The sequence below is a fragment of the Pelobates fuscus genome, chromosome 7 (assembly GCF_036172605.1).
Source record: "Pelobates fuscus isolate aPelFus1 chromosome 7, aPelFus1.pri, whole genome shotgun sequence".
Classification (NCBI taxonomy): Eukaryota; Metazoa; Chordata; class Amphibia; order Anura; family Pelobatidae; genus Pelobates; species Pelobates fuscus.
This window is the reverse complement of record NC_086323.1, coordinates 53,476,763-53,500,465: the sequence shown is the minus strand read 5'-3', so window position 1 is coordinate 53,500,465 and position 23,703 is coordinate 53,476,763. Positions and strand designations below refer to the sequence as shown.

The following is a 23,703-nucleotide window of genomic DNA, read 5'->3' as shown; positions in this document are numbered from 1 at the left end:
CCCAAAAAAGGCCAAATAAAAAAACCATCATACCCGAACTTAAAATAAAAAAAAACCTTTATAAGCCTTACCCCGCCCTGCAGAGCTCTGTCTGCGCGGAACCCTCCATGGGTGAATATGGATTATTTTTTTTGCGCTCTGGTTTTTTTCATTTTCGTCCGGTTTATTTTTTTATTTTATTTTAAGTTCGACGGGTATGATAGCTTTTTATTTGGTCTTTTCTGGGGCTGAAAAATGAAGATTTTACTAAAAAGAAGATGTCAAATGGTAAGTTTACTTTTTCTTTACAGGTTAGTTATTTTATTCCCCCCTCACTATTTTTTAGGGTGAGGGGGTAGGTAGGGGGTAGTCACCTTTGATGTGGGTGGGGGGAATTTGTCTTAGGGCCCCCACCCGCCACCCAGGGGTGGGGGGCGGGGGGAGAACAGTAGGTCCCCCCCCCATATCTTTATGGCCCCCACCCATCGCGCAGGGGTGGGGGTGGGGGGGGGGGAGGACAGTAGGTCCCCCCCCCATCGCGCAGGGGGTGAGGGCCGGGGGAAGGACAGTAGGTCGATTTTAATCTCCTTTATGCTATTATGGGGGTCATATTGACCCCCATAGAGTGAGGAAGGACATGGGGGGTTTAGGAAGTGGTGGGGGGGAGCACTGCTCCCTGCCGCTTCTATCTTTACATATTACAAGGAGGGAGCTGCACGCCGGTAGCTCCCTCCTTGTAATAAACTGAACGAACAAACGAACACTGATATTCAGTGTTTGTTTGTTCGTCTGAAATTTCTAGTCATTCATTCGTCTTTCTGACGAATGAATGAATGAATAGATGAAATTCCCGTTCGCTAGTCCAAGTGTTTCACTGGGCATGTGCTAGAATCTCACAGGCTATCTACTGTGGGCAGATGACGTGTCCCACAGGGACTTCCTCTACCCACACAAAGATGGCGGCGCCCTGAATATAGATCGGGGCAGAAAATAAAGAATAAAAAATAGGTAATATGGGGGGCTTAGGGGCATTTGGAGGTGACAGGGGGTCAGTTAGATGTAGTGGAGTCGTAAGGGGGGTTAAAAAAAAAAATGGGATTCGGCCATGACAGTGCCGCTTTAAAGAGGAGCGGAAACATGTGGAGTTTTGACATCGACAGACAATTAGGTGTCACTTCTATGATAGATGTCCAATCCAATGCTCCTCAGAGGACCATGGGCATGAGGTGTGCGTGTCCAATCAAATGCTCTTCATAGGAAAACATTGAATTCAAACAGCATTTGGTCATAACATGTGGAGTCATGCCCCAACCCCAAGACACACCAGAACAGAGAAGTAATTTGGGCAGGGCCCTCTTCACCTACTATTCCAGTATGTCAATTATGTTTTATAAGAATTATGTTTATCTAGATTACCTGTTGTACAGCGCTGCAGAATATGTTGGCACTGTATAAATAATTGTAATCGTACTACAGACATGCGTTTTATACTTGCCTCTAATTCACTATTCACTTCAGTAACTTACTGGGGTGAAGAAATTGGGAATTACAGAGAAATTAACTTTCTGCTAATGGTTTATTACACGTAGCTTTGTTTTATCAATAATTAAATAGATTTATTTCTTTTATTTTTAGACAATGGGGATAAAACCTTGCTATTTGCTGCATGGATTACACATATGGATAAAATGATTGTCAAACACAAGTCATAACCTGAAGCTACTATCCCAAGGTTATGTGTGACAAGCTAGCGCTTCACACTCCTGTTACAGAAAGGGTTAAACCCGTCTCAGCAACAGACCATTCTTTCTATAGCAAGGAGAGACGCAGCATGAAGGTGCTGCACAATGCATATAATGTGTAAGAAATGCTTTAGACACCTTGAAACAAGTGGTCCTTCTCCTAGGGAAAAAAACAAAAAGACTAGAGGAAAGACCAGCGGGACCACTGCATGGTTCTCAATCTCAGGTTACATAGACTTTAATGAGGAGGCACATTACATAAGGCAGTTATCCCTCCCTATCTAAACAAGGACATAACGCAGAACATATCCAGTCCGCTCAGTAAACAGTTCTGGCACAGGGAGAACGGGGCTGAGGTAAGTCAGTTTGTCTCTTGTCACGATACAAAGTAGAGGATTTTATTTAGGAAAAGGCAGTTGAACTCCCCCTGCCAATATGTGGAGAGGTGTATAAAACACCCAAAACCCTAAACAGGCATTAAGGTTTACATTTCTGATACTGCAACTTTAACCATAGAACCACTTGCTGGGTAATAAAATAAGAGCTGGCTGAACAAGGGAACTCTAAGGAATATTTCAAGAGACGAAGAATGGAGAACAGTTTGATGAGGTTACGCTCGTTAATGTCACTCAACACGAAGCAAGATGTGATCTTTGTGGGAGACAGATGTTTTATATGGAGACCTTCGTGGCAGTATATACCTTGTCAAAACCAACTAATCTGTCGTCATCTTTCAACTTTTACTTAAGTTATCTATTCGGTTATAAAAAAAAAAGCTCATAATCGCTGCAGAATCTTACAAACCGCTTGACAAACCAACAGCAACTCTAATGACCGCAGTTTGGAGAGATTGAGGACCTGCCTAAAATTTAAAAAAAAAAAAAATTAGAGAAATGGTTATATATTGTCAAATGTTTGTGTAAGGCTAGTAGGTGGGTATTGATAGTTTCTTGATCATAAACTGAAAATATGTATAAGGAAATTACGGTGGTTCTCTCAAGGTTGGTGAGCATTAAATCCATCACACAGGACCTGTTAAAAAGGTTAATTGGGTTACAAAATTAAGCTCTTAAATCTCCGACCAAAAATCTGATACCCTTGAACCTCCAGTATACTGCTCATTCTAGGAGGAGTTACAAAGTATTTTGGATCCAAACACAAGGTGGGCTGGACCATCACATTTACGACCGACTGATGAATTAAATTAAGGAAAAAGAAAAAAAATTCTCACACAATTGGTTTAAGCTTAGATGTCTGCATGCTTTAAAGACCCAACGAATGCCAGCTGGCTGGGTTACTTCAGCCTGTGACACTTTAAGGATTTCAGTTCCCCGCAGCAGCTCTGGGACTACTATGAAATCATGAAGTGCTTTGCATTTTGTAACTCTGCAAGACAAAGCAAGCTGGAATCCCCCGCTTGTGAGTTAGATCCTCGGGTTATGTAGGAGAAGAGATGCAGCAGATCTCTCAGGAATTTGGGGAATTGTGAGCGGTTTTCCCTGCCTGCTCCCCTCAGCAACAAGGAATAACATTTTGAACAAGCTCGTTAGAAAGGTTGGTTTCATTTAATTTTCTCATTTCTAAAATGTCCATAAGTAATAATATATATGTGTGATAAAGATAAAAATGTCATTTGCCTTGCACATAAGAACATCTGGAATGTATTAACCCGTTCACGGACATCAACAATGCACTCTGGCAGCCCAGTGTGCAATGGAGAACTTGAAGAAAATGAAGGAGGTGGTGTTCTTGATTTCAGTGCAGATAGAGCAGGTATACGTGGACAGTTAAGATATTCACTAATAACGTGCTCCAACAATGGCTGTCAACGCGTGGGGTGACGTTATATGTTAACACCTATCAACATGAAACTTATTAAATCATTGCATATGGGATCAAATGAAGATACTTAAGAAAACAGTGATATATAAAACAAGATCAAAAAATATAATTATCTTAAATGGATACAAGTAAACCTATTCTTTTTATTTTGTCATTTAATATCTGCCAAAACCCAACGCCCTCAAAATCTAAGGGAAAAAAATAAATCAATTCAATGTATGCATGCGTAAAACAGTCTTTGTTATCTTTTCTGTGGGGGTCTGTGAATGTTGGATCATGTACCTTTTTCCTGTACCTAGGTGTCCGCATACTTTTAGTTCCATTCCATTATTTTCTATTGTATAACAAGGAAGTTAGTGAAATTATGTTGCAAATACTTCATTTCATATACCTGAGCAGCTATAAAATAATGCAAATAGAGTTCAATAAAAATGGGACTTAACTCACACATTAGCATAGCTAAAATAAAAGTTTTATGACAAAACACGCAACACAAAGCAATAAATTAAAGTAATAAAGAAAAAAGTTTATAGCAAATGTGATAATATATTTTGTAAAAGAGCAAAGACAAAATAGAGCAATAGATAGATGATTTGAATATAAAAATGATACAAAATGAGAAATGCAGAATACTGCGAGTGTCATGGTATCACAAATAAGCAATATGCAAAAACAATACAGACATCACATAAAAAGATTCCATTACTAAGCCTTAAAAAAATAAAGTACAACGTGTATGTGAAACAAACAGTTAATGGCAATGTGACAAAGGGAGTAAAGTTTGAAAAAAGAAAAATGACCAGGAGCTGTTAATTCCATATGCTCTGGGACCTACGTAATAACGCAGACATCCTCAGGAATTGTGTGCACCATCTGAGAATAATTACATTGCTCATTTCTAATGAAATCAAGCAAAGCAAGCACAATGGCACATGTGGGGGCGTCAAAAAATGTTTTTAATAATAATACTGATATAATTGAGGCAATGTTTTGTACTGTTTTGACTGTGCAAATAAATTAAAATTAAATAGGGTTGCTGCCATCAACTTCAGCACCACAAATGTATTGAACTACATATTCCATAACATGCGGCAGGTTAGTAGAGCATCATGGGAACTGTGGTTTACAAACATGTGCAGCTCAAAGGTTTGCCATCAACATTACAAAGAGATAGGAGGATTGGTAATGGAAACAGATGTGGCGCAAGCTGCTTTCAGATCAAAGTCACTAAATACCATAATCCAACACTCTTATAAAGTGTACATAAAACCAAGATGTATATAAATCAATTTTAGAATGTGTGTGATTTAAAATCTGTAGGGAGTGACCTAATGTGAAAACAGAGAACTATGGAAAGGATACAACAGACAAACGTATTTTTTTCAGGATAATTTTGTTGGCCAAACGCATAACACAAAGCTGAAATAACAAACTTTACTGCTGGTGACTGGGTTTGGTGTTACGTTATATGAATATATAAAATATATCCTGTGCTGTTCCTACATGCAGTCAAACTTGCCAATGAATGAAATGCCTTGTCTTACTTAGAAATTCAGCCTACATTTGCACATGCAATTTACCAAAACCAGCCATGCTTTTTCTTAAATTCTGGTGGGAGGAAGAAAGCCGATGACAGAACATGGAATTGTTTCAAAACGTTGTAGAGTAATTGGGGATGAGTATGTCATTGGGCAGGCATATGCTGCATCTTATTCAGCACCAATTACAGATGAGGAGGGGAGTACATCACTAATACCACACCACGTAAACCTGGTGCATTAATAATTAAAAAAAAAAAAAAAAAAGGTTTTTAGTTAAGCATCAATTCAGAAAAACAACATCTTTTCAATGACTGTTCCTAAGAGGGAAAAACAAGTCCTGGTTGCAACTGTAAGCAGCATTAAAATAATCACATATGATTTACTGAGGTAGAAAACTCTAGAGAGAAAAGGGTGTAGTCGTCCAAGTTTGTCCATACCTACAAAATCCACTTTCTTGTTTATACAATCCTTGGTGAAATGACTTAAAACCCTGGAGGATCATTATGAAAGCAGAAGTTGGCAGAAAGAGGAAAGATAATGGTTAAGAAATGTTCTAAGCTAAAATTCTAGCCTAAAAATAATTATTTAAAATACCTTGGCCTAAATGTCCCTCTGGAGATTACCCACCAGGTTTAAATTTATTTTTCTCAGGTTGTTTAGTGCTGGTAATACTAAAATAAGTTAGACCAGTTTTCATTCAAGATTTTACTCCTCAGTCTTACACAGATCCATAATACGCCACAGTAAAACCAGTAAAAATACGCAACACTCTGGGCTGGAAAACCAAAAGGCCATTTTGCATATTGAACGGTTTCTCAGAAAATCTCTAGACTATGCATAACAAAATACTAACTATTGAAAGAAATGTATTGGTCACTTTTCTGGGACTCAGAGTTAAAGGGCCAAGTATCATAACCTCTTGGGAATTGGTTAAAAACACTAGCCTTCATCATATTCATTGTAGCTGCAGCAACTCTCTGCTAAAATTGTATGTCCACATTCTACCATGTTATGTCACAGCTCGCTCGTAACACATACAAGATCTTGCACTATGGAGGTATAACTCCAAAGTGATTATCTGTATTGGCTCTGTATGGGTTTATGGGATATGCACAACTTTGGCACAGACAAAAATGGACAAAGTATTACTGAAAATCACTTTCTTGATCTGTAGAACCATAAATTTGTAGCCAAACAGTAGCCATTCTTTTTTTGCATTACAAATAAAGGATTTTGAAGACAACATTGGTTAAGAAGCAAGGCTAGAGAAACTCAGAGGAGATAGTACTTTACAAATATATACAGGGTCAGTACAAACATTATGTGCTAACCTCTTCATTAGCAGGAACAGAGAAGAGGTCACCCATTGAGACTAGACGAAATGTGTATTCACTTACAGAAGAGGAAAGTTCCTTGCAGAAACAAAAAGATGTAGAATTCTCTACCTAAATAGGTTGTCTTATCAGATTCTATATATATATATATATATATATAGAAGGCTTGGATGTGTTTTTCCAGAAAAAGACAATTCAAGCACATACTTGATATATATATTAACAGGTTGTTGATTCAATGAGAAATCTGATTGCCATTATGTAGCCAATTATTTATTTATTTTACCTTTTTGCGGCATAATTGAAAATGGCTTAAATTTTTATTTTATTTTTTGCCGTGTTTGGATCAACCACAATTTTTTTCAACCTAGACTACTATGTAACTATGAATCAAACCTAAAGCTTCTTCTAAAAATTGAAAAAAATGTGGCAATATTTTAGAACCTGTAAAATGTTATGTTGCACCTGAACATCTATATGACTGACCCTAGGAATATGTATTTTCAAACTAAGCCAATGTTCGAAGAGAGCCTGACAATACATTGAGCTCTGACTTGCTTTATTTCCCAGGGTACACCAAACAATGGAGGTGTTAAGAGAAACAATACTAAACAATAATAGCTCCTGAGTTAAGAATAAAATTAAAAATCTAGATATACCAGAGTCCAACAATTCTGAATAAAAAAAAAAATACAAAAATATTATAAAATTTATAGTGTGTTATATTTAAGAATATGTACCTTATGAGCTAACTCCACCTTTTTTTAGTTTCAGGTGTTTAGCTACCATTTTTCACCTCTGTAAAATGGGCAGGAACATCTGGGCTCTTGGAGTGTTGATAGTGTTCCTGGTATTTAGAGGAGACTGTACAAGTAAATCCAAAAGCAGTAGAGACACATCAAGAAGACTAGTTCGTTCCACAGACAATTTAGATGCGAATGATGGGAAAAAATGTGGCTATACCTTTATGGTTCCCCAACAGAAAATCACAGGTCCGATATGTGTCAGTACCAAGGGAGCCGGACCAAACAAGGACCAAGTGACTAGGATGGATTTGGAAAACCTAAAAGACACATTGTCTAAACAGAAGAGGGAAATGGAGATGTTGCAAATGGCAGTAGATGTGGATGGGAATATTGTTAGTGAGGTGAAGCTGCTACGAAAAGAAAGTCGTAATATGAATTCCCGTGTAACACAGCTTTACATGCAGCTTCTGCATGAGATTATCCGAAAGAGGGACAATTCTCTTGAAGTCTCTCAGCTGGAAAACAAGATCCTCAATGTAACAGCAGAGATGCTAAAGGCAGCCACGCGATACAAAGAGCTGGAATTAAAATATGCGTCATTGATAGATATGGTCAATAACCAGTCAATAGTCATTTCATTGTTGGAGGAACAGTGTATGAGGGTTTTTTCCAGGAGGGATAGCCATGGCTCCCCACCTTTGGTTCAGGTGGTTCCACAGCATATTCCTCAAACCAAGCAATATACACCTGGACTGGTGGCCGGTAATGAAATTCAAAGGGATACAGGATACCCCCGAGCTAGAGACAGCAGGCAGCCTCCACAAGCTCCGCCTCCAACAAGCAGCCCATTTCGGGTACCTCCAGTAGCAGTCATTAATGAAGGTAATGTATGAAATAATTAAGACAATGTTAACAATTGGGATTGTTGTGCATAGAAAATCAAGACTACATACCTGTTTGAACTTACAAATGTATATAAAAAACATAATCCTGGGAAACTGGGGCAATTATAAATGATATTTAAGATTAAGTGGTTTATAGTAGTCCTCATTCTTCCAATATTTCATTTATTTCCCTTTAAAAAACAGTTTGGATTTTTTATATTAGATGATAAAAGCAGGCTGAGCCTCTCTTACTTACAGGAATTTTAAAACAAGTAATGGCTATCCTACATGCTAGATTTTTGTGGACATTTCCATGATACTCCTTGTGTTATCCACTGTTGCACACATACCTGACTTACAGTGGTCTAGAAGTGGGTCACTGCGGTTATTATCATGCCATCCTCAAGGTTTCTTATCACTAGATCCCCCTTGTCCTTCTATACTCAGTACATCCCCTTCAGAACAGGGTCATCCTCTCATCCTATGTCCACCAACAGTCCAGAAGAATGTCCAAAAAAGAATATTGACACTGGCCATTCTGACCACCTCCTGTCTTTGAAAGGCTCTTTAGTTGGAACTATATTTATTGCTTTCTTTGCTCAGTTGGGGGAGATCTTGCATATCAAGATTTGTGGATAACAGATCACAGCACAGGTATTCATCTCTATTAATATTGTGAAACTATATACATATGTGAAATTTCCCTTTAAAGGGATCCTAGAGTGCCAGGAAAACAAACCTGTTTTCCTGGCACTATGGGCTCATGGAGTGCCCCCCTCCCTTGGCGCTGAAGGGGTTAAATCCCCTTCAGCCACTTACCTTAATCCAGCGCTGGGGTCCCTCGGCGCTGGTGACCTCTTCTCCCCTGCAGACGTCAGCTACCGAGTGGAGCCAAATGCGAGCTCATTTAAACCTGCCCAGCATTTCCTTTGGGGATCTTATTTGAGGCTGGACTCCATGAGGAAGCGCCTCTTGTGGCTGTCAGGGAGACAACCACTAGAGGCTGGATTAACCCTGCAATGTAAATATAGAAGTTTCTATGAAACTGCTATGTTTTCAGCTGTTGGGTTAGAACTAGGGGAACCTGTCACTCAGACCACTTAATTGAGCTGAAATGACCTGGGTGCTTATAGTGATCCTTTAATTTAAACAATGAACCTATCATTAAAATATCAGCAAGAAGATGCAATATATGAATTTGAAATATATGCACAGTATTTGCAAGTATAAATTTTTTTTTAAATTTTTTTTAAAAAAAAAGTGTTTGTCCTCAGAGGCAATTTGATTAGTAAAATATATGCTGCACCAATGCAATTTTGGGACCAGGACCATCCTCTCACTTTAATTTTAATGGTGTGGCTAGGAAATTGGCTGTTCTCAGAAATCCTGGGTGACTATCTAATAACCATTTTTGCAACTGAAACATAACTTAGAACAAGAAGAATGTATTATATTTATACAGACTGATTTCTAAACACATCTTTTTAATTTTAAAGACACATTACTGGGAATATTATTCCTATGGAGCCCTGTTATACACTCAGACACACCAATAAAATGGAACTCCTAAAAAAGAGGAACATTAGGACAGAAGAGATGAATAGACCGATTTGGGCCCAAAAATAGGGACTGCTTCTCCTAAACAGGGACACTTGGGTGGTAGGCAATTCATACTATCACCAATGTCTTGTACCTTAAATGCACTAGTGTGTTCACAGGTTATACTGATTCATTAAGAGACAGTACTAATATGCATGTTCATGCTCACTTAAAAATAAAAATAAAATAAAAATAAAGTTATAGGTATCTAAATGTCTTAAAGGGACACTATAGTCACTAGAACAACTACAGCTTATTGAATTTGTTCTGGTGAATAGAATCATTACCTTCAGGCCTTTTGCTGTAAACACTGTCTTTTCAGAGAAAATCCAGTGTTTACATTACAGCCTAGTGATCACTTCATTGGCCACTCCTCAGATAGCCGTTAGAGATCCTTCCTGGGTCATGGCTGCCTAAAATGCATCCAAACATGCAGTATCTCCTCCCTCTGCATGCAGACACTGACCTTTCCTCATAGAGATTAATTGATTCAATTCAAATCTATGAGGATATGCTGATTGGCCAGGGCTGTGTTTGAATCATGCTGGCTCTGCCCCTGATCTGCCTCCTTGTCAGGATCAGGCTACCACTTCTAATGATGTCAGCAGACAGCTTGTTTTTCTGAGTCTAACAGAATGCAGAGTTATAGCTTCTGGCTTGAATACAGTAAGATTTTTACTATATTTATGGAGGCATGAGGGGCCCAGGGGTGCTAGATGGTGGGTTTAACACTATAGGGTCCGGAATACATGTTTGTGTTCCTGACCCTATAGTGATCCTTTAATACAATATGTCCATGGAATCTACCCTGCTCTTAATTAACTTTTTATACATTTGCCTATAGATAAAAAAAAATTAACAAATGTCTTACTAACTCTTTAAATATCCCATGTCAGCATGGAATGTCCACTTGCTTACCATCAAAACAACTATAGAGTGTGTTACCGTTCTAAAATATCTAATCTGCTTACCACCTCACCAACTATACAGCGTCTGTCACCATTCTAATATATGATGTTATTACAGAGTAGAACATCGTTGGTTCTGAAAGGGTTAACTATTAGCTAAAAGCCAGTGACTGAAATCCTACTGTTTTACTTTCTAACAATACTACCTTATGTACTCAGAAAATGCATGCACCCAAAAAAAAAAAAAAAAAAAAAAATTACCTGAAAAGAGAAGATCCGTTTTCTCTAAACATGAGCTATTTTTATATAATTTGGGAAGACAATTTGCTGCCCTTAGCTCACCACAGAAAAATATGACCACTTAGCCAATTTTTCTGTAGCCAAAATGTGGCTTTTGCAATGCTGTGCAACAACTCACATCACTCTCACCCACATCTCTGCTAAATAAGTTGTAGAAAGCCAGTTGCCAGTTATTTCTGGAAAGCAATGGATTATGGTTATGGAATAAGATGTATGGTAACACATTAAAAGGACACTCCAGACCCCCAAAGCACTTTAACTTGATGAAAGGCTCCTGAAGAGGGTGTCCTTTTTTCCTTTTGCAAAAAGTGTAGATTTCAATAGAAATTGACACTTTTATAAAGGATACTGGTTACATCCCCCTGGCTTTCTAAGCAAACAACAGGTCTTGTTACTTCCTGGTTTGGCTAACTTATTTGCACTGAACTCAAGAGACAGCAATTGACCAGAGCACCTGTCTTTCAAAGTCTACTCATTGGGAAGTCTGTGATTGAACAGTCACAAAGTCTAGGCAGGGTTGGAAGAGGAGGGCTTGCAATGGCAGCTGACAGTTTTTGCAAGCTGTTTTTAGATATAACTCACTCAAGTTTTCCTTTGGGGTATATCTACTAAAATTATTTTTTTATATGTTTTATATATGGGCAGTTGTGTGTCCCTTTAACATGTGAACCACACATTACAACCACAGATTTACAGCAGCAAAGACTCCAGATCTCATATCATCAGTCTCCATAACAAAGTACAAACATGTTCCAATCTTTCAGGGAGGTAATGTTGCCTTTTACAGACTGACTTGAGTAATAACAAAAATACATAAATAAAAATAAAACAATTAACAATATAAGCAGGTTGTGCCAAAATCAGTTAGAGAAAAAAGCACTCTTTATGAGAAGGCGTTATAAACCATAAACAGAAAAATGGAGAGGGATTATACACTTTGTTCCTCTGACTCAGGTCTCAAAATGTCACAGTTCAAGCATATTAATTCAAGGAATGCATGTGGGGTAATAAACAATAAGCCCAGCAGATAACGTGAATGAATCATTGCTTCTCCTCAGAAGAAAAAAAAGTGAGAGTATCAGAAATATGGATACCTTAATTAATATGACTTGAAACACACGACATCACGCAGAGGCATGTCATCTACACGGAGGCTTATGATAAAACAACAAATCACAAACATGTATTCCTGATCATATAGTGTTAAAATCATCATCTAGCTCCCTCTTGCCTCCCTAAATATAGTAAATCCTTACTTGTATTCAAGTCTGCAGCCTCTGCTCCTGACCTGCCTGCTGCCTGACATAATCAGAAGTGATTCTGAGAGCCAATCACAATGCTTTCCAGTATGATTGGCTAATATTGTCATGGAGGCAGATCAGGGGCAGAGCCAGTACAAGTCAAACACAGCCCTGGTCAATCAGCATCACCTCATAGAGGTGTATTAAAACAATGCATCTCTATAAGGAAATATCAGTGTCTGCGGCCCCAGGAAGCAGCTCTAATAGCCATCCGAGGAGTGGCCAGTGGAGGTATCCCTAGTCTATAATGTAAACACTGCATTTTCTCTGAAAAGACAGTGTTTACTGCAAAATGTCTGAAGGGAATGATTCTACTAACCAGAACAAATACAATAAGCTGTAGTTGTTTTGGTGACTATAGTGTCCCTCAAAATATGTTGCATTCAGAAGGAACATTCCATTGTTTTCACATTTAATGTTGAACATTTAGAATTTGATGGATGAGTAAAGTAGATCTTTGAGTTTGGCCAGTTAATAAATGGAGATTGTTGACTGGATTTAGACTTTTTTTCCTTCTTGCTGCATTTACTACACATATGCAAATCATGCTTCTACTAACAAAGAAAGATACCAGGCACTAGACGTTGCATCATAAAAAAAAAATAAAAAAAGTCAGAGAATCTGTGAAGTTTGATTTGCTTTCAATTCAGCTACTCTGGCCTTAAATGTGAAATTCACTTTGAATTCTCACTTTAGCTCTGAATGCTTCTGTGCCCTTCCTCATTTGCATTATGTGCCCCAATTGTGCCTGGACTAAACTTGCTAAATCCTTAACATACATTAAAAATAAAATGGAGACTCACATGAAAAAAGTCAACATGATTTATAGGCGATTTACCGCGTGCTTTTTTTTTTCCCCCCAATGACGTCATTCCCAGAGAAGTGGCAGTTCTGGTTTAAATAATGCTCTGCATTTGTGGACAGAAGTTTTTTTTGTTTTTGAGGGAGACTTCCAAAAGGAAGCAATAGTTTAATATGATGCAATTTCAGCTGTATCAGTTTAGTAATAGGTCATGCTGTCATGCAGAATGTAGCCAGATGTGTGTGTAGATTAGCCATGGGAAATTGGAAGAAAATAAACCCAGAAAATTAATTCATTGGGCCTTATCCTAAAACAGTAGCAATTCAGAATAGAGATATAAAAAAAAAAAAACGACAGGAAGAATGATAATTGCCAATCATTAGTTCAACCCAGAAATGATCTATAATTAGGATCTAAATTCCACTGGGCACAATGTAGTTCCAGATAGCATAGATATTCCTGAATACCATCCACTTACAGCTAATCTTCGTACCGCAGATATACATGAATGGCATATCTAATGTTGCGCAGCCTATGATTTCGGTTGGCTGAGCATTATGGAAAATGTACTCCATAAACATCTATCATGCAATGGTTAATTATCAGTGGACTAGTCTATTGACAAATGATATGGGATGCTTGGATTACCCTTATCTGTCCTTATTTATAATCAAATTTTAGATGCCTTGAGCGCCTTCAGAGATTCTGACAAAAAGCGCAAGGATGAAGATAGTACACAATGAATATTGGCTAAAATTACAGACATTCTATAAAAAGCAACTGTTGTGTGAGTCATCGCAGCATCGTGCACACATGTGAAGCTGGCAGAGATGTGCTCACATATAACAGAAGTTACTCTGAGAAAGTGATATGTAGGCCCAATACAGCCAGGAAGCTGTAGAACCTTCTATTAATAACAGTGGCTCATCCTCTGTATTGCCTAGCGATGCCTTGAGGAATCTATGAAACTACATTAATAAGCATGTTTTGCTTGCTTTCGCAATTCAAGCTGCATTGATTCCAATTTGCTTTCCATGGGGACTTGGCTTGTGAGCTCTCCTTGAATACTAGTAAAAGGAACAATTTCATTATACTGGAGGAGTTAGGGAAATTCTATTTAATTTGTATTAAATACACACACCTGGCTGGAGTGCTGTGTATATCCCATAAACGCAAGGGACAGAGAATTTAACACTCTGCAGGAGATCCATTCATGAAATGATCGGAATAAAGCTGCTGCACAAGCGGAGTGTTTCTCTTACTCCGCAAAGCTTAATTGACACTTTTTAAAGTGGCTTTAGCACAGGCTCCATCATAGAAACATGTGAATAAAACAGACAGCGCAGGTAGGAGGGGAATTCCATAGTATTCACACACCATAGGGATTAGTATGGCAAGGAGCATCATAGCCCCACGATGTGTGTGTAGGGACAGAGGGAGACTATAAGTCACTGAAGCTTATGAACAGAGGTTACTCTAGTGCTTGAATTGTGCCTGTGCCTTGCCAGAAGGAAGTTATGCAAGAATAGTTTTGCTGAAAAAGCGGTCTATCCAACAATATTTGGACTCTGAGGGAATTAGAATTTGCTTTTATTATAGCAACCACAAACTAACCTATCAGATGTATGTAGCTTGACATGTGTGTTTGGTTACTCTGCCAAGGGGACATCCAGTTTCGGCTCACTACTGACAGACATTCTACTCCACATGCTATGAATAGTTCTTGATAGCAACTTTTAGTAGTGTGTCAATTACAGTCACATTATCCGACTAATAATTGTAATTCAATATAAGGACACGAAAAAAAATTACAGTCACGCTAAACGAACACCAACAGCCTAGTTTTTTAATTCTCATCCTGCATGGTCTAGGAAGTGGATGATATTTTCCAACCAATCTTAAATTCTCCAACTATCATAGCAAGAATGCTGCAGATCTCTAATCAATCTGCTCAGCAGATGGTTTACTGGAACTGTAATTCAGTAGTCACTTGTAGTTTCGTTCATGAAAAAGCATAAATGAAAATGAGGCTTTGGTGTGCTTGCCAAATTGTTTTCATTTACACTTTTTTCAAGAAGCAAGCCAATCACGGTCACATAATGTTCGGCTGCAGTGCAACATTCTCATAAATAGCTCGCTTTAACTTAAAATGTGCGCATATGGCTTCAGTTATTTTCACAATTTATTGCAGTTTTAAAGAAAGCGATCAAGAGAGATATGTTTAGGGAGCACCCTACACCATTATATTTGCAAAGGAGCTATGGTTATTAAATTAAAAGGTACACTCCAAGCACCATAAATATTGTTTTATAAAATATTGGAGATTAATTCTCTTTAGCAATTTGTAATTGTATATTGCTTGATCTTTTCTAAAAAAAAAAAAAAAAAAAAAAAAAAAAAAAATAATGTTAAATTGGTAAATATAGAGTCCATATCATAATTTTAATACATGTGCAGTAAACAAATTCATATATAGTCTACTTTACCAGCCCACCAGTATGTGGTTAGCTTGTGATCCTAATATAGGTTTACTCTAGAGAGATTATGCTAAACAGAATCATCATGAAACTGTTACACTGCTTTCCAAGCTACAGCTAATCTATAACAGATGCTTACAGAGAGATCTGACTTCTAAACCCTTTGTGAAGTGTTCTTAACATTGTATTAAGTGGTTGTTAAGCAACTAATAAAATGGTTCTTGTCTTTTATCTTTGGAAGTATATAAGTGGTTGTTTTTTAACCGAACATTCACATTTTAAGGTGAAAGTACTTTTACAAGATACAGTTTATAAATAATAAACAAATGTAAAAGGATTTTTTTTTTATTTTTTTAACATTTTAAGGATTAGTAATCACCATAGCTAGGAGAGAAAATAGAATGTAATATTTTATGTAAAAACTAAAATGTTTTACAAGTACTGATAAAAAAAAAAAAAAAAAAAAAGCAAACAAGGACTGTGATGTGAAATATAATCTTTATCCAACAGGAATGAAATGTGCCACGTGAATAGTTAGAAAATTATCCGTGGGGTCCTTCGGGGCCTCGCAGCATGCTTGACAAAGATCACAATTTTCCCCTAAAAACAAAAGACTATGTTTTCATTTTGATGGTACGTTCTGTACAAAGACTTACTGTGAAAACAAAAAGTAAGGGGGGGGAAATGGCATCCAGACTAAACAACTAGAGGCAATCCTCACCTCTCCACAAAGACTGGTTTGGTTACAAGGTATCAGTTCATAGTACTTACTGGGGTGAGGGGGGTCTGCACATTTTCTAAAGAGCATTAGAGTGGAGTTATAAAACCATTATATGGCGTATGCTTGACAGTACTTAGGGGAAAAAAAGCCAAAACATAAAAATATGTAATGAAGTTTATTTGGCAACATGCCTGCAAGCCCAACAAATATTGATAAGCAAAGCCAGGGTTGCTCTTACCAATGATCAATAAAATTTGCACTGAATATTCTGCATAATCATACTTCTATTAATTAATTTTTTTTTTTATCTTTTACATATGTGTGCCCATTTGCTTAAACCTCTATTATTTAGAATCTTGCATGCCAAGTTATCCCTTGCACAGGAGCCAGCTGCTTTGGGTTACAGTCGCTCACTGCTTCCCACAGTGAGTTTTTAGGAGGAACCGATAGGAAACCGTATCTTGATTTATCTTTTGCTCCGCCTTCTTGTCTAGTCAATTCAAAGAGGAAGTAACATGATACACAGAAGGAAATGTACAGCGGTATGCTTTACATGAATTTCTGTGCAACACTCGTTCAGATTAATGAGAAGTTCAGCAAGGATTTATGGGATATACACCAAAAAATTAAAATACACCTTGAAAGGCTTTAATACGTGCTCATTCATATGAAAATTAAAGGACATTTTCTCTGCAGGATGAGGTTGTGTGTTTAATAGTAATAAGAATATCTGTGCTAATGCTGCGGTGTTTAGTGTCAGGACTGTCAGATTGCCAATTTTAAATATTTTTTTCAGGTCAGGTTTATTAATATTCAAAATCAATACATCAGAAAAAAAAGTCACAACATGGGCAATTAATTCATTTGCACAGCCTTTAGACTTGTATGTATACAGTTAAATAGCATGTTATATACACAAGTATAGAAGTATCCCTGAAGTGTTGCTAATGGGCATGAATGAGATATTAACCCTTTCAGTAATATGTACATTCATGTTCAACATAATAACATGTCCATTTTACAGGTCCTTTCCGGGACTGCAAGCATGCCAAAGAATCTGGATTCACCACCAGTGGCATTTATCTAATAAAACCACAAAATGCAAATAGCCACGTGCAGTTGTGGTGTGATCACAGTCTGGATCCTGGTGGTTGGGCAGTAATACAGAGGAGGACAGATGGAGCAGTTAATTTCTTCAGAAACTGGGAAACATATAAGGTAAGAAATAAGATAAGAAAACATTGCATGCCTTTATGTACATAAAAAGAAAGAAAAGAACCCCAAAAACGGCCTTGAATCCATGTGATCCAATTCATATAACGGATTACAACAAAAGTCACCCATATATTTTCCTTAATAAAGTTATACAAACATAATGCCAAATCATATGTCCAAAGTGTCCCAGATCTGGTGGACAGTCCTGATTTGATACCACTGTACTGCTGTTTTAAAAAAATATCGAGATACAAAAATGTTAACATTTTGGCTCTTCAAGGTCAACAAAGAGACTGGTTGGCTTGAATGGCTTCCGGTCAGTGATACTTAACATCACATTGACACCACCCCCTTTCTAGCGGCATTTAACAGTGAGATGCACTTGCACATTTCCACTCCAAACATTCACTAAAATTTCAAACCGCAACATGACTGCATCACCATGTTTGATTTTTGTCTGTAAAGCAAATTTTTGTTTTCACTCTTTAAATGCTTACTCCAAGCTTCTGATCACTTCAGTGATTTAAAGTGGTAATGGTGCCAGGACTCTGTATGGGCTTCTGAAAGCAGTGTAACTCCTCCTCTTTAATCCCTATGTATATTTAGACAAATGGACCTCCATTTGTCTAAATATACATAGGGATTAAGGAAAAAGCGCAAGTAACATTTTCTTTTCTTTGGTTTTTACTATATATTGGGGCTGATGTGTGTTGTAGTCCTTGCTGCTTAAGCGCAGGACTTCTCTTTTTGTATTTGTAACTCCTCCTCTGACAGCGTCATTAGTCACCCTAAAGAAGAGTTCTGGTTGTCCAAAATTCGGATGTGGGTTGGTGGACCAGGCTAGGAAGCGTTACTCTCACCAAAACCAATGTTTTCACTAGTTTTTGTTAGGAGTTATCCTTTAAGCCAACAGAAAAAAAACTCATAAGATAACATAGATAAATTTAAGAATTCACACTGTGTACTTCAACTGTATCCAACACAGGAGTCAGCAAATATGGCACACAGAAATAAGTATGGATGAGTGGTGCAGCGCCTTGAAAAAGTCCTCAAATCAATTTCGGAATTTAACGATTAGAGGATGAGGGGTAGAAATTGTATTGGAGAAAACAAAGAGGAGTTGCACTTACAGTGTATAGAGCTGATAAATGGCTTTGATTAAATGCGCCTGGGCGGTATAACACCAGCTTATGGATAAAGACTTGGTATATATTTATTGGAGCCTTCTGATGGCTCCTAGTAAATAGCATGGAGTGGAATGATCCCAACTCTTGGATATATATAGGTTTCCCACTCTTGGGAAAAATCTCACCATGTTGAATATGGATAAAAGAAGAAATAAACTATAGTGCTCAATGTATAATAAAAGTATTAAAAATAACATTAAATGTACTCACTGATGTAAAGCAAAACGTGGTTTTGCTCAATGAATAAGGCCTAAATGGTATGTTCCCCACCAAGGAAAATTATGTCCAACCATCAGGAGAACAACAGGAAGGTCCAAAGAGAATAAGAAATATACAAATTTTATTGTAAACAACTTTCTCAAAATGTTACAGGCAAAAGGACCTTCACTGTATATATAACAGAGTACACATTTGAAAATAACGGACACATGATGTCATAATCATGTGACTGTCAATTATGATTAAACAAATCATATTTTATGATAACCATATAAGTCTAAAAATGAGAGAGTGCCCAACCCTCTTCTGGTGTTTAAAATCTAAAAACAAGGGCTATGGCATGTATTAAAAAAAAGAAAAGAAAAAACAACAAGGGTAAACAAGGGTGATCGGTGTGACAATGTTAAAAATAGCTAAAATAAGGCAGCAGTAGTTTAGTGCACATATAAATTAGGGGAAGGATTAGGAGGCTAAAATATAAGTCAAAATGAGGTCTTTAAAAGAAAAGCAAGCCCTTGGAACAGGACAGAAAGATGACACCACAGCCTACATCACATGACTGATGCCAATGGTGCATACAGCAGAAACAATAAATTCTCTGGCAGTATAGAATAAGTAGAGGGGAGAAAAAGAAAATAGAAATATAGCAAAATCGGTGCCGCTCCAACAAGATGGTGATAAAGCCTTATAGGGTGTTCATGTGAATTTTTGGGAGGGGTAGGGGGGGGGGGGGGGGTTTATAAAAAAAATGATATATCAAACCAATACTGTAAATTTAAATCAATTGTACAAGGGCAGGTATATAACAGCATAAAGTGCACTCATTACATAATTTAATTACTGTATCTCTACAACACATGCATATAAAATGCAAGAGGGGGGGGGGGCAGGGGGGCATAAATAACTAGAAAAGCTACAATTTCTGGGGAAATTGTGTGAAGTGTTCTTGCCTCCACCGGTAGTCTACAACTGGAGTTGTCGGAGTAACTGTTATTATTTATTTATATAGCACATTTAATTGCAACGTTGTTGCCCAAAGTGCTTCACAGTTACATTAAAACATACATTTATAAAAACATTAGCAGGTGTGCAAAAGGCCCTGTCTATGACATCACTTGCTGCTCCAGCCTGGTACAGGTCAGAGTATTGTGGCGGTTGCCATCTTCAAACGGTCGTATTTTAAAAACTATACATCCTACAGCGAAGAGCTTTATATTGTGAGAATCACAAGACCCAGACCTACATTTTGATGCATAGAATGTCTCTGACGTAATAAAAATGAAGGCACAGTCGCAGTTTAGAAATTGCCCGTCAAGTGTGAGCTTTGCAGAGTGGAGTTTCAATGAATGTCAATGGACAGCGTGAGTTGCAAACAAATTGTCATATTGTGAAAACTATCAGGACTATGGCTTAGCCATGTACATTTTTAGTGGCAGCAGGGATAGCTGAACGTTTTGGTATAAGATTTATGTAGGTTTGCTTGAAAATGAGGGAGTGGTGGCAGTTTAGAAATCATGTCCTGATTTTTCAGCTTTTGCCAGCTCCCACTCTAGCTTTGAACATTTTGCCATTCATTCCTATGGGACCAATTTCGCCACAAGAATGACGATATTCCGCGAACCATTCGGTGAAACGTTCCACAAAGTAATAGCACACCAATCGGGAACAATCCGCATGTTTCGGTATATTACTGTCTATGTAGTGTAAAAACTGTGGGAGGAGTTAGGGTGGTAAATTTGGCTATAATAAGAATAATAATATATATGCGAGATAACATTAAGTGGTCTTGCTATGCAAGAACACTTAAATATTGAAAAACAACTTATAAATATATAAGAGCGTAAAAATAAAAAAAATGAAAAGGGTATAGCTAAAATAACCTTTAAAATTGGTGATAAAACAAACAAAATACATAGTACACGTTCAGAAACCACATTAAAACCATAAGGGACAAGCTTATTTAATTCAAATACCCATCTAATTTCTCGTTTGCCTAAGTATTTTAGTAAAATTTCCACCTTGTCATGGAGGTGATGCCAACATATTGCAGGCCACATGGACATTCCAATAGGTATATCACATTTTTAGAATTACAAGGGACAAGGTTGTTTTTATATTATACTTTTTTTTGTTAAAGGTTCAATTTGCGGTTACATTTTTGTTGTTGTTCTTATTAGTGCTTTAAAAATTAGGAGTACCCCATAAATAATATTGGGCTTGTCTGGGAGGATAATTCTTTTTAAAAATATTAAATTTTTATTGTAAGGTGCACAGTTATGGAGGGTACATAGATAAACATCATGTTGTCGTACAAATAACATGCTGGACGATAATTTTTACTCTCATCTTCTTTAAGATGCTCCAATGTTTCTTGACAATATTTTTTTATTCTGATACTTTATACTGATTAAAATTCAGTATAATGGGCATTGTGATATTTGCTTCTGGGTTTCAATATCAAAATCATTTCTCTTTGTCCAGCTGTCCAATCCTATGATTAGAGTTTCTTTTTGGCATTTTTTATTTTAGAAAATAGGTTTGTTAAAGGTAGATTTTTGAATTAGTGCACTTCCGTTTCAGTCGGATGAGTTGGCTATTTGGGATGTTTAGCCATGGAGAATAATGGCAGCTGGTGGAGTCAATAAAAGTATTGGTATGTACTTTTTTCTCTTTTTTTTTTTATAAAAGGAAGTGTTTCTGTTTAGTATGTTGTCTTCCTTCTTGCCCTTGCTATTCACATTCTAATATATTGTATAATTTATGCGAATAGTTTTAGAAGCTAACCATGAAATAGTTCATTAACTGGAAGGCACCTCTCTGTACAGAAAGGCTTCGGGAACATCGATGCCGAGTACTGGCTAGGATTGGAGAGCATTTATCAGATATCCAACCAAGACAACTACAGGTTGCTGATTGAATTGGAAGACTGGAACAACAAGAAAGTCTATGCAGAATACAGCAGCTTCCGCCTGGAGCCCGAGAGTGATTACTACCGGCTGCGACTGGGAACATATCAGGGGAACGCTGGAGATTCCATGGTCTTTCACAATGGCAAACAATTTACCACACTAGACAGAGACAGAGATGCGTACTCAGGTAATACAGCAACAGAGTGCTAATCAGACATGGTGGAATTCCGAAAGCTCCTTTAGAGGGACAGACTGGAGAGAATTTACTTTTTTAATGCATTATATAAATAATCTCTCTCAAATGGCATCTATCACTGTACCCACTGTGAGAACCGCTTTAACCCCTTAAGGACCAAACTTCTGGAATAAAAGGGAATCATGACATGTCACACATGTCATGTGTCCTTAAGGGGTTAAAAAGGTACATACATTGAAATAAAGTAATTATGGTGCCCACGTGGTCCAATAGCTTTCAATGGCTAACGTCCATTGTGTGCATGTTTGGCATTTGCCAACTGTATCCAAAACCTGCTGGCAACAGATAGAAAATAGCAGCACAGCCCTCTACCTCTGTGCTGCCCATGTCCCTCCCTCAGCCTGTTCCCCTGGATGTCTCTACCTTTGCAACAGGGGAGTGACATCAGTGGGGGCAGAGAGAACATTTCCTCGATGTTGGAATAGAGGTGAGTTTTCAACTATTCCCAGACCCCCTTCTATGTTGGGGCAAATCAGGACAGGAAGGACCACTCTGAACAAAAACAGTGTTTTTTTTTTTTTTAAACAATGTTTTCTGGTTGGAGTAACTCTTTACTAACTTTAATACAACCTATGCCTGGATCAAGCATGTGTGAGGTACCTGCAGTACTCGTTCAAATATTGATCAGTCTACCAGAAACAGGCAAGAAGTAAAAATTAAAGTGGACCTGTCATCACAAAATATGTGAATGACAAGTTCTTCTGTAAGTTGGTAAAGACTTAAACGTATGGAACTGATACAACTGCTAGCAAGTAAAAGATAATAGATAAAAGCTATACTTGTCACCAGTAATGTATACATATTTATATTTTTATCTCCAGGTAATTGTGCTCATTTCCATAAAGGAGGATGGTGGTACAATGCATGTGCACATGCCAACCTTAATGGTGTGTGGTACAGAGGAGGACACTATCGTAGCAAACATCAAGATGGCATTTACTGGGCAGAGTACAGAGGCGGCTCCTATTCTCTCAAATCAGTCCAAATGCTGATTAGACCCATAGACTGAGAAATGCAGCGGATGGCAGACATTCAATGTCACGGTTTGGGAGCTGAAATTAATTATTTACCATTGTGGAAACTTCAAGATTTAAGAATTATCAGAAAATCACATGCAGCTTCATGAAAACCTGCTGTTACTGTTAATCATGTAATTTTTAACAATATAAAGAAGATTGGGTACAATAGGAGGAAAAGACGTATGTGTTTAGACAACATATTTAAAGAAACAATCCTATCAAAATATTTTCAGAGTAAGCACAAATCAATGCGACAAGCTCTCTAATACAACCGTATTTATAAGGGAGAAAAGCTCAGAATTATCTTATGCTCAAAATGATGGGGTATCTTAGGTTATTAATTACATAATACAGACGGTTACCAAGAGCATCCCTTGAATAAAGACACACATAGTAGGTGAAAAACATAATTTGTAAACAGTACACCAAGTGTATTTGCCTAAACTTTCAGTAGTAAATGATGCAGTAGTTCATTGTAGAGAGGAAATGCCTTGAAACTTTGTATGTTAAGCCAAAAAAAATAGATTGAGAACAAAAAAAAAAAAATCCTTTTTGTATACACATACTGTAATGTTTTGCCTCGAAATGCAATAACGTAAATTTGATTTGGAAATTATATAGGGACCCGTAGGACAGGATGTTGGCCGAAAAACAAACAATCGTATTTCAGTGAAATGTTTTCCAAAAACAATAATAAATATTGATACCAAGGAAACACTACT

The 23,703-nt window shown here is 37.4% G+C and overlaps 2 protein-coding genes across 8 annotated transcripts in view; one reads left to right on the top strand and one right to left on the bottom strand.

The window, feature by feature from the left end:
* The window catches only part of RALGPS2 (Ral GEF with PH domain and SH3 binding motif 2), a 199,989-nt gene that overhangs the window by 46,159 nt on the left and 130,127 nt on the right, over positions 1–23,703 (bottom strand). The gene's annotated exons all lie outside the window — the stretch shown is intronic.
* Positions 1,992–23,538, top strand: ANGPTL1 (angiopoietin like 1). 2 transcript variants are annotated; one of them, XM_063428251.1, is made up of 5 exons: positions 1,992–2,077; positions 7,207–8,066; positions 17,201–17,394; positions 21,623–21,893; positions 22,784–23,538. In XM_063428251.1, the coding sequence occupies exons 2-5, from the start codon at positions 7,244–7,246 to the stop codon at positions 22,969–22,971; spliced, it is 1,476 nt and encodes a 491-aa protein (XP_063284321.1). In that variant the 5' UTR covers positions 1,992–2,077; positions 7,207–7,243; the 3' UTR covers positions 22,972–23,538. The 2 variants fall into 2 exon arrangements, with proteins under 2 accessions (XP_063284321.1, XP_063284322.1); XM_063428252.1 differs by lacking the exon at positions 1,992–2,077 and adding an exon at positions 2,947–3,275.

What these genes read in the sequence shown, in the direction of transcription:
- ANGPTL1 (XM_063428251.1), top strand. Translation starts at nt 7,244, where the DNA reads ATGGGCAGGAACATCTGGGCTCTTGGAGTGTTGATAGTGTTCCTGGTA. An exon ending in AGTAGCAGTCATTAATGAAG is followed by an intron (nt 8,067 to 17,200) that starts GTAATGTATGAA and finishes TCCATTTTACAG; the next exon opens with GTCCTTTCCGGGACTGCAAG. An exon ending in AGACAGAGATGCGTACTCAG is followed by an intron (nt 21,894 to 22,783) that starts GTAATACAGCAA and finishes TTTTATCTCCAG; the next exon opens with GTAATTGTGCTCATTTCCAT.